The 12,086-nt window shown below is 40.6% G+C and overlaps 1 protein-coding gene across 1 annotated transcript in view; it reads left to right on the top strand.

Annotated features, from left to right (window-relative positions):
- RNGTT (RNA guanylyltransferase and 5'-phosphatase) overlaps positions 1 to 12,086 on the top strand; it is a 202,787-nt gene that overhangs the window by 125,783 nt on the left and 64,918 nt on the right. Inside the window, exon 13 of the mRNA XM_074819582.1 lies at positions 823 to 923. Within this exon, the coding sequence (XP_074675683.1) occupies positions 823 to 923 (101 nt within the window). The remainder of the gene's footprint in view (positions 1 to 822; positions 924 to 12,086) is intronic.

A 12,086-nucleotide genomic window follows, 5' to 3' on the forward strand; every position in this document is an offset into this window, starting at 1 on the left:
CTGGGCATCTCCAAATTGTTCTTTCACTTTTCCTCTATGCATGCTAATTCTGATTTTCTCCATTGCCATGAAAGATATTCTAGCAAGGAAAGGGTTAGCAGGTTGGCTCACTATTAGCTGAGGTTGATCAAAATGGCAGCTTAGTAAACTGAAGCAGATGATAGAAGTGACCGTGAGAAACCAAAGCTCTGATTTAAGAGAAGATTGTTCCTTGCAACTTCTGGTTCAAGTGTGTACCCTTTCTCTTAAGCAACAGATGTTCCCTTATTTATGTTCCTGTATGTTATGATGTTCTTTAATCTTTACATAATTTAAATTCCTTTGGTATGAAAGAACATGTTTCTGATGGGCCTTTCCGATAGTTGACAGTATGGTGACTGCTGGCTTTTTCATGTTGTGTCAGTCAACAGCATGGATAACAAAAATATCGTTCAGAAAATTGTTCAAAAATGTTAAGATTATCTTAATGTATCTTTTATGTATGTCCTATCAGTGTTTTCATTTGTTACTGTGCTGTCTTATTTTTTTTCTTGAAATTTTCCATTAGCCATAGAGAGATAATGAAGTATGCTAATTTTTATTTCCATTCTCAGCTTTTTATTATACACAATGGCTTGGCTACAGTGCTAAGCAGTTTTAAAAGGGAGCAGCAAATAAAGAAGTGAAGCACAACTACCTCTGTGTTAATGGAATTCATTGTTTCAGTCACTAAGTATTGTAATTCATTAGAGACACCTAATATAGTCTGAAATGCTGAATTGTTAGTTTTAAAACCAGTGAAAACCAATAAGCATAATTAAACTGCTTTTTAATTTTCTTCAGAAATACAAACCTGGTCGATGTGATGATATTTTGAAATGGAAGCCACCCAGCCTGAACTCTGTTGATTTTCGTCTAAAGATAACAAGAATTGGTGGAGAGGGGTATGTAATCTCTTCCCTTTTTAAATGTATAACACTCATGTGAATGTCCCTTAACAGTTTATCTCTCCTCTGGTATTTCTTGACATTTCCTGAGGCTAAGCATTTCTATATTCTGTAGAATTTGTTCACTGAGAATATAGACAACTGTTGTGATCAGTGCTGTATTGAAAACAATGACAGATGTTTATAATGTAAATGTACTCATTCTTAAAGTTTCATAAAATTTCTAAAAAAAGTCCTGTTTGGATTTGGCACTACCCCTTATGTTTTTAGAAAGTAGGCAGGCTATATTAGCTTCAGTTCTTACATAAAATAACTATTTTCAATTGGTTTTATGCAAAATACTAACAACCTAAGCATTCTTCCATTTTAGAATTCTTCACAGTGACAAACAGGCACTTCTTCTCTTAGAGAAAAACAAAACTTGACATTTTTACTTGATAGGTATTCCTTAGTATTTTCTTTAAAACCATTAAAGTCTTGATAACAGTGATTTGTAATGGCAGAAGACATGTAAATCTTTATATCTTTACATGTAAATCTTTACATTTACAGAAGACATTTACATCTTTACATCAGTTCTACATACTATTTGCCTAGTTCAATCACTGCACATATTTTAATAGGGGCAATTTCCATGTTCAGATGTGCCAGAGAGGGGAAGGGGAAGATTGAATCACTGGATTAAAGCTAAGTTAATTGAGTTTTAGGTTGCTTAATGTTTTAATATCTGGGACTTTTTTCAACTGATAGTTTGAAATACTGACATTTAGCTTTTCATTTCTTGGTACCACAGGCAACTTCAATACCATTAAACAATTAATTCATACATTGCTTATGTATTCCAGAGTGCTAATAATGGCTCATCTAACTTTTAGACATTTGCATGTCAAGTTAACGAATATATTTGATGAATAGAGAGTATCTTAAGGAGATGAGGTTTATTCTGCAAAATGTACTCAGTTGCTAACTTCTGAGCATTTCATGAGGTCAGAAGTATCTATTCAGATTTTTGTGTTTGAAAATGCAATATGAAGTCCTCAGTAACAATATAGCTCTTTCAGAGAATATACAGGAATATTTTAAGTTTGACTTTGGAGAATCAGCTCATTGCAAACATTTCGTGTTTGTTTGGCTTTTATTTAAGTCACAGAACAGTATAATAGGAAAGATTTCTGTAAAAAAATAAAAAATTTTTAAATTACCCATTATTTGACAGGAAGGTTATTTTTATTATGGTATTCTTATGACTTCTGCTGGAGCTTATAAATATACAGCAGTAGCCTGTGATTCAGAAGCAAAACACAACAGATTTTTCATTTCACATTAAAAAAGGAATATTTGCTTGATAGTTAACATAACACTGATTTCAAACACAAAACTGTCAGTGCTGTTGTGTTATGTTTAGTATGCTGGATCAAGCTCTGGCTGGATGGACAGTCCCAGAGAGTGGTGGTCAGTGGACCTAAATCCACCTGGCAGCCGGTCACAAGTGGTGTTCCTCAGGGCTCGGTGTTGGGACCATTTCTGTTCAACATCTTTATTGATGATCTTGATAAGGACATAGAGTGTATTATCAGTAAGTTCACAGATGACACCAAGTTAAGTGGGAGTGTCGATCTGCATGAAGATAGGGAGGCTCTACAGAGAGATTTGGATAGATTGGATTGGTGGGCCAACGTTAACGGGATGAGCTTCAACAAGGCCAAGTGCCAGGTCCTGCACTTGGGCCACAACAACCCTATGCATCGCTACAGGTTTGGGGAGGTGTGGCTGGAGAGGTGTGTGGAAGAGAAAGATCTGGGGGTTCTAACTGACAAGCAACTGAACATGAGCCAGCAGTGTGCCCAGGTGGCCAACAAAGCCAATGGCATCCTGGCTTGTATTAGAAATAGTGTGACCAGCAGAAGTAGGGAGCTGATAGTCCCCCTGTACTCTGCACTGGTGAGGCCACACCTGGAGTATTGTGTCCAGTTTTGGGCACCTCAATACAAGAGGGATATCGAGGTGCTGGAGCAAGTGCAGAGGAGGGCAACGAAGCTGGTGAAGGGCCTGGAGAACAAATCCTATGAGGAGCGATTGAAGGAGCTGGAACTGTTCAGTTTGAAGAAGAGAAGGCTGAGGGGAGACCTCATCACTCTCTACAACTACCTGAAAGGACCTTGTAGAGAGATTGGTGCTGGTCTCTTCTCACAGGTGATTAGTGATAGAACAAGAGGGAATGGCTTTAAACTGCAACAGGGGATGTTCAGACTGGACATCAGGAAAAAATTTTTCACAGAGAGAGTGGTCAGACAGTGGAATAGGCTGCCCAGGGAGGTGGTGGAGTCACCATCCCTGGATGTGTTTAAGGGTCATTTAGATGAGATGCTGGGGGATATGGTGTAGGGGAGAACTTTGTAGAGTAGGGCTGATGGTTGGACTCGATGATCCCAAGGGTCTTTTCCAACCTGAATGATTGTGTGTGTGTGTGTGTGTGTGTATTGCCTCATAGATTCTTTGATCGGAACATGAAAATACTATAAAATATTAGCCAGCAAAAACTCTTTCTAAAAAGTTGGGCAGCTGGTAGCAAGTTACTGTGGAATGTCTGTTCCATTGTGGAATTGGAAACGCTTTCTAGCATTTAGAAAAGTTCTACCATATTCTAGCTATGTGAAAATAAGTGTATTGCTCATATTGTGGAAATAATGATCTGGATTAGTCTCTAAATACTGTAATACTTAAATATGTTTTTATGTTCCTCTCACATGCATAAGAAAATAATAAGAAAAATAATCCTAGAAATCTGACATTTGATAAGTAAAGTACAATTCTTCCAGATACATTTTACTGCATCTCACATGACAGTTGACTGCTATTATTAACATAAGTGCATTCATCCAACAAAAAGAAAAGTTAATGAAGTACTGGGTGGAAAATAATAATTTGCCATTATTGGGATAGAAGTATTTATGTTAAGTAATGACCTATGAAACAGTAGCTTCTACCCAGTTAAACACAAACAATGAACGAAATACTCCGGGTTTAACTGCTTCAGTTGTTAATTGGAGTATCCAATTTATCGCTTGGTAGAATCTGAACTCATTTGAGGAAACATCAGTATTATACTGATTTTGAAGTTACTGACTAGAGTTTCAAAATAAGCATATTGTTGAAAGAACGCAGTGGGAGCCCAGCCATCATTTAATGCACAAAGGCTCAACTTTATTAGTACTCACACTTCTTTTATATCCACAATAATTAGTTCATACATATTGCAAAAAGCAAGCTCCTTATAGGTTGCTAAGGTTAGATACATTGGTTGCTAAGGTTAAATACCAATCTCTCCCTTTATGATTTCTGCAAGGCCTTCTACATAGTCCTGCTTCTGTTCTTTGTTCTTCTTTGATACTTTTCGGTATTCTCCCATCACGTCGCCGTTGTCAGCAGTTCCTCGGTGCTGTGCCCTTTCTCACGTAGCCAGTTGTTAGCAAACTGCTCCACATCTCCCCCGTTTTCTTTTTGCACTTGTGCTAAAAATATTGCAGAGGCAGTCTTCTGCAGGGCCCTTTGCAGAAGATTGACAATACATGGCAACATCAAAAGCACAACCACAATTACCAAGATCATGACCCCCACAGACTTGATCAGAGATATTAACCATCCTGAAAGTCCCCATTCTTTTAACCAGCTTTCAATCCCTAATCCATCTACTTGTTTCAAGCTGTGTAGACCTTCTTGTAATTTCTTAATCTTTGCATGGACTGAAGAATAATTGTCTGTCAGGTTCATACAACACATTCCTTCAAATTCCTCACATCCATGTCCTTGTGCTAAAAGCAAAAAATCAATAGCTGCTCTATTTTGTAAAGTAGCATGTCTAACACTATCAACATCAGTTAAAAGACCACTTAAAGCTAAAGAAGTAGCGTTAGTCTGTTTGCTAAGCCAACCAAAGTTACCCAGATATTCTGCTTGGGTTGTGGAACTACCCATCCTTCAGCCTGATGCAGGTTCCAGCACAGGCCGAACACACCGAGCAGGAACCCAGCGAGGGCCGGCATCTGTAGAGACACAAGCAAATTCCTACCCTTGGTTAATCAATTGTTCTTTGTGCTTCTATCCTTTATTGCTAAGTATCGCCTTTGCATCTGTCCCCACCTACGGGGAGCAATCTGTATCCATGTAGGAATAGCACTATGTATGAAACACTCAGTCTGTAAACATGCAGATTTTGATTCCTGTTCTAACCGTTGTTTATGATGTTGCAGCCACCAAACGGCCGCTGCCAGGGATAACGACTCTCGATTTTCCCACAAACCAAAACACTCTTGAATTGGCTGCCCTGCAAACCTTGCTAATGCCCTCTGTGGGTTGTCATTAATCCATGTGTTACGACAGTTAATACATCTTAACCCAAAATATAGCTGTGATTGGTGTATCCAATATCTTTTTTCACATCCTCCACAAAACACCTTTACCCACGCTTGATGATCTGGAATTTTGCCCACTTCTTATTACATTCCCATTTAACCCCTCAATAATTCTCCATACATCTGACAATGTTGCCCAGTAAAGTGAGTGTCCGAGTAGACCCTCAAGTTGGGTCAAAACGGGCTGGATCTTCAGCCGCTGTCGATGAGCTTGTCTCTCCTCTGGTGTCATTGGGAGGTGCGGCAGGTTTCGCCCATCTCGCTGGAACCCATACGGTGCCTGTTGGTGTAGAAACACAAAGATATCCCCTTCCCCATATTACTACTTTAGCTGGTCCTTTCCACAATCCATCTTTTGGATCCTTATAATTTACCCATATCTCTTTCCTTCCCTCACTTACTTTTGCCTTTTCATAATGTAACATAGCTGGTGGTTGTTCTGCGTCTCCAAATATACACAAGTGATTCATTACAAATAATGTTTTTGCTAATCTTTCTTGTACATCCTGTATTTCCTGATATTTTGCTACATAACGTTTCAAGGTACCATTTGCTCTCTCAACTATGGCCTGTCCTGTGGGAGAATGCGGTATCCCTGTTACATGCTTCACTCCCCACTTGTTTAAAAATCTCTGCATTCGACTTCCGACATATGCTGGTCCATTGTCTGTCTTTATAGTATTCGGAACTCCCATTATTGCAAAACAACATGTTAAGTGTCTGATTACCTGTATGGCCTTTTCCCCACTCTGTGCAGAGGCCCATATATATTTGCTATAAGTATCTATAGTAACATGTACATATTTAAGTCTACCAAAACTTTGTATGTGAGTCACATCCATTTGCCATACTTCATTAGATTTCGTCCCTCTAGGATTGACTCCTATTCCAATACCAACCCCTTTATTGTGAAAACTACAAACAGGGCATGTTTTTACTATGGCCGTGGCCTCCGCCATCGTGATGCCAAATTGTGTTTTTAGCCCTTTTGCATTCTGATGGAATATGTCATGTGCTTCTTTTGCCAATTTGTCTTTCAGCATGGGAACATGTACAACAGTGGATACCAACTTGTCCGCTCGAGCATTACCTTCCCCAAGTCCTATATCCCATTTATGACTCCTAACATGGATTACAGCATACGGTTGTTCCCTTATTTTTATGGCCCTCTGTAATTGTAAAAACAACTCATAGAGACGCTTATTTTGTACTTCCCTGATTTCTGCATCTTCTATCCTTGCTACTATTCCTGCTACATACATAGAATCAGTTACAATATTCAATGGTTCATTAAACTTAACCATCGCCCAAACTACTGCCAACAGTTCCAAAGTTTGTAGTGTGTCTTGTGCTGTGGCTTTTAATATCTCGTGTTTCCATGTATTATCTTCTTGCCACGTTATAGCTGCTGTCTGAGATTTCTTTCCTGCATCTGTATAAACTGTGATGGCATTCGGAATCGGCGCCTGTTGTCTTTTTGGCTGTTCAATCCAATGTAATTGTCCTAACCATCTCAAAGGTTCCATAGATAATTGATCAGTTGACAACATCATTGGCCCATTTAACATGGCTTCCTGCAATGCTGTGCTATTTGCCAGGTACCATTGCATGGTTTCCTTCTGCATTGGACAGTATATGAATTGAGGTTCTCTTCCACTTATTTGAATAACTCGCACACGACCTTTCTTTACTAAATTTGCTAGTGCCTCAATTCTTTGAAGTAAAGATTTTGATTGTTGTAATGCTGGCGTGATCCATTCTAGCACCCATGTCTCCCCCGTTTTCTTTTTAGACTGCGTAATAGCTCCGAGCAAATGCTGTGAACCCATCCACACAAGTATGTCCAGGGGGAGCTCAGCATCTCTCCGACGCACTTGTCCAGAAGTAATACGATCCATAATCTGTTGTAGCACTCGCTTCTGGTCTGCTGATAAAGACACCACCTGTGCAGGGTCATTTCCTTTTAACAGTGGTCGTAATTGCTGTAAAAGTTCATTTGGGATGCCCACTATAGGTTTTAGCCATTGTAAATCTCCTAATAGCTTCTGAGCATCGTGCAGTGTTGAAATTTCAGAATTAATTGTCAATTTTTGTGGTGTTACTATTTGTTTCATCAAAGACAATCCCAAATATTTCCATGGAGCTGTTTTTTGTATCTTTTCTGGTGCAACTACCAATCTTTGCTTTGCAAGGGTGTTTACAATTTCTTTTATCTGTGTTTCTGTAAATGGTTCTTTCTGTGCAAATAATATATCATCCATATAGTGATAAATTATAACATTAGTCCATTTTTGACGTAATGGCTGTAAGGCTGCATCTACAAAAATCTGACATAAAGTTGGACTATTTCTCATTCCTTGTGGTAAAACTGTCCATTCAAACCGTTGATCTGGCCCTTCTCTATTTATTGTTGGTAAAGTGAAAGCAAATCGGCGCATGTCCTTTTCATGAAGCGGAATCGTAAAGAAACAATCTTTTAAGTCCACAATCAATATAGGCCATTCATAAGGTAACATAGCTGGATTCGGCATACCTGGTTGTAAAGCCCCCATTGGTTCCATTTGTTTGTTTACTTCCCTAAGGTCATGCAAAAGTCGATATTTGCCTGATTTCTTTTTTATGACAAATATCGGAGTATTCCAAGGACTAGTAGATAATCTTAAATGTCCTTGCTGATATTGTTCTTGTACTAGCAGGTGTGCTTGCTCAAGACTTTCCCTTTTTAGTGGCCACTGCTTTACCCATATTGGATCGTCAGATGTCCAAGTTATAGGGATCGGGAAAGTCCAAGCAATGGCCATTAGAATAAATGGTGATCGTTTGTCAAAACTATTCCCATTTGTGCTAACACATCTCTTCCAATTAAACAGTTTACCCCTGGAGGTAATTGCACTACAGCAAGCACCGCTGTGACTGTTTGTCCTTCAATTGTTAATTGTAGGGGCGGCGTTCGATTAGCTAAAGTTAAACCACCCACGCCAGTAATGGTAGTAGTATGCTCTTGTAACGGCCAGCCTTGTGGCCAAGAAGAAGGCGACAGTATGCTGGAATCTGCGCCTGTGTCTAACAACCCTTCCACAGTTATTGTGTTACCTTGAAATGACAGATGAACAGTCTTTCTGGGTCTCGTACTCAGATTCAGTGTTAGCAGGGTCAGGCTTCCTGTAGATCCGAAGCCTTTGTTTCCGCGACTCTTTTCAGTCACTGGTCGTATTGTTTGAGTCACTTGTGGCAGAGGTACCAGCTGTGCAATCCGTTGTCCCTGTGCAATCTTTACTGGTGGATTCAGTGTATATGCCATAATATAGATTTCACCTTCATAATCTGCATCAATAACTCCCGGTAAAACAAATAGTCCACATTGTGATGCCGATGATCTTCCTAATAATAAAGCTCCCATGGCTCTCCCATTAATAATGATAGGTCCTCGTACATTCGTAGATATTGTTTGAGGATTATTTGTTAACAGGATAACATCTACTGCTGCTGCCAGGTCCAACCCGAGACTTCCCCGGGTGGCGGGTTGAAGGACTGCGCTGCGGCTGCAATTTTCGTCGTTGCGCGGCGGCCGGCGAACGCGCTCCGTGTGGAGTTTCCCGACCGTCTGCGGCAAGCCCCCTCATTATGGGAGTTGGATCGGCAAGTTTGACACCATACATTTCTGGCTGTACAACTCTTTCGTACATGCCCTGGAGCTCCGCATCGGTAACACCGCAGCTGCCCCTTTTGAGGTGTCTGCACTTTAACTGCTGTTGCTGCTGAAGTCTGGAGAGGTGCAAGGGCTGCCATAACCTGACTTTGAGTAGCCTGAGCCTGTTCTTTCATTCCTTCCCCTAGTTTCTTTATTGCCTCTACAAGAAAAGCCTGAGGTCCAGTGGGTATTGATGATGCCTTTTCAAGTGCCTCCTCTACAGTCCAATGTGCCCTTAATGTATTCAGCAAACTCTTTGTAGCAGGATTGCCATTTTGTGAAATACATTGTTTTAAGAGAGCACCCTGCATGTAGAGAGGTACTCTTGCTCTTTCAATTGCATTTACCAACTTATCTACAAAACTGCCCAAAGTTTCTTCTCTCCCTTGCTTAATTCCCATATACATTGGAACTCCGCCTGGCTCTTTCACTTGCTCTATGGCCTCTCTCACTAACCTCATTGCCTCTCTCACTTTATCCGGACCAAGCAATGCTTGAGCTTCTACTCTAGCATAAGGTCCTAACCCCATTAATTCATCCATTGTAATCCCTTGTAATGGATCTCCTGCTTGCCGCTGTACCGCTACCGATTCTAATACTCTCGCTTGCCAATGCGCATTAAACAACAACCACTGACTAGGAGAGAAAATTAACTTTGCTATACCCCGACAATCTGCAGGCAAAAGAAGTTGAGTGCTCCAGAGATAATCTAACATTTGACGAGTCGGTTCACCAGTAACACCATAAGAACTCACTGTAGAGCGCAATTGTGACAAAAGCTTCCAATCTAATGCCGTAACAGTAGCATTTAGTCCACCAGCAGGGTTCGGCTGAAACTGAACTGGAAAAGCCATTGCTGTCGCCATCTGAGTCATCGCCTCATCCCCTTTTTCTAACCCCTCTCGTGCCAATGCATTCCAAGCCCGACACCTTTCTTTAGCGATCTCTATCCCCAGCCCATCTTCTGAGCCAGGAGTAGAATTCTCGCTTTCCGGCGTCACAGTCTGGCTGGATGCGTCAGGGCTACTCGGGGCAGAAGCGGGGGGAGCGGTAGGGAGAACTCGTTCTGAGCTTTCCTGTCCCGTCTCTTCGGAACGTAAAGGTGGTAAAACAAGCTCACGAAACGTAGGCGGTAATGGCCACCTAGTTTCCTCCTCCCCATATCTGGTGTTTTTCTCTTTTGCCGCAACTGCGCCCTGTGCAGCTCTTTTTTCCGCCTGATATCTGAGCAATTCATTATGAACCATCCTCCATAACTTTCCCAACTTTTTTGCTGTCTTATCATCATTCAATGTTAATTCCCATAATTTATCTCCAAATTTTCGCCATTCCGATAACTCATGAACTGTATGTGGATTAATAAAACAACCTTGCTCTACCCCATAAGCTAAAAGCCCCTGAAGATCCTTTTTTACATCTATTCCCTCAACCCGGCGTTGTGTCAGCCAGGATGCAAATAAATCATATGCTGCTTGCCTGTCCATACCTGAATTTTTCCGTTGCAGCCTTTCCAGGTCTCGGCAGCACGTATCAGCAGGGTTCACCTCTTATGACACCCAGGGCGCGGGCCTTTTCTCTTATTTCAGTCGCCTTTCGCCGTCCTCGCTGCTTAAGGACCTGAACAACCTTCTCTGGTCTTTATCCTTCGTGGTGCCCTATACGTCCTTTGGCACGTATCACGTCGTTAGCAGATCACGTCCTTTGGCACGGATCACGTCGGGGTCACCACTTGTTGAAAGAACGCAGTGGGAGCCCAGCCATCATTTAATGCACAAAGGCTCAACTTTATTAGTACTCACACTTCTTTTATATCCACAATAATTAGTTCATACATATTGCAAAAAGCAAGCTCCTTATAGGTTGCTAAGGTTAGATACATTGGTTGCTAAGGTTAAATACCAATCTCTCCCTTTATGATTTCTGCAAGGCCTTCTACATAGTCCTGCTTCTGTTCTTTGTTCTTCTTTGATACTTTTCGGTATTCTCCCATCACGTCGCCGTTGTCAGCAGTTCCTCGGTGCTGTGCCCTTTCTCACGTAGCCAGTTGTTAGCAAACTGCTCCACAGCATATTTTGTTTTAGACTGCAAAAAGGCAGTTCCTGAGTTCTGAGAGCTACCGTAATAAAATAGTTGATTTCTGATACAACTAAAAATTCTGGGTAATGGCAATTCTAACATGACAGTGTTAGGCTTCCTGCCTCCGCCCACCCCACTGAGATTAAAACCAAGCATTGATATTGGTTTCAACCTTTTAGGTAAAAAAAGTTTTCTTCAGTAATCCAAAAAGTAATCTGGCATGCATTTGACAACAGAGTAATACAGATGTGGTTACTGTTACAGAATTTGTGTGTTGTTTTGGTACAGTTAAGCAATAATATTTACGGAAACAGAAGATACGCCTTTGTATTGATCTCTTACTGACAAATGAGCCAAAATCTAAGAATTGATCTCAAATACTTGACACCTTGAAACAAGGAGAATGGGGATTGTCTGTAATTTCCAAGTCCTTTGTTCTGGTTTACAGGCTCATCTTTAAATCTTGAAATGCAGACATATCTAAACCTCTGCTACAAGTGTGTGTGATCTTACCGCTGTTCACAGCCTAGCCAATAGTGATACAGGCTGAACCTGTATCACAAAACTCCAACCATGCTGCCTTCATATTTATAGTTCCCTGTTCACTTAAATAGTGAAAAAAGCATATAGGAGCATTATTTATTAAGTAGCATGAGATAAGAGCACTGTCAGCTGTTGGACATGTATTTTGGATGGCATATGTAATTGAGATCCTGAACAATTGTAAACAATCCTGTGCATTTTTCATATGAATAAAGGAGTTACCTCTAGGGACTTTGCCAGATTTTAGTCAGTATGATTATTTTCCATCTACCTAAAATTCCCCTGTGCTTTCAGTTGTGCATTTCCATCCATAGATCAGTCTGCAATAGTAATGTTAACTGCAAAATAGCTGCTGTGTTTCACCCCAGATGTAGTTCAGTTACGGATGAACGACCAACTGTTTTTATCTAGGGTTCAGTTATTTCGCTATTGATATTG

The sequence above is a fragment of the Strix aluco genome, chromosome 3 (assembly GCF_031877795.1).
Source record: "Strix aluco isolate bStrAlu1 chromosome 3, bStrAlu1.hap1, whole genome shotgun sequence".
Lineage (NCBI taxonomy): Eukaryota > Metazoa > Chordata > Aves > Strigiformes > Strigidae > Strix > Strix aluco.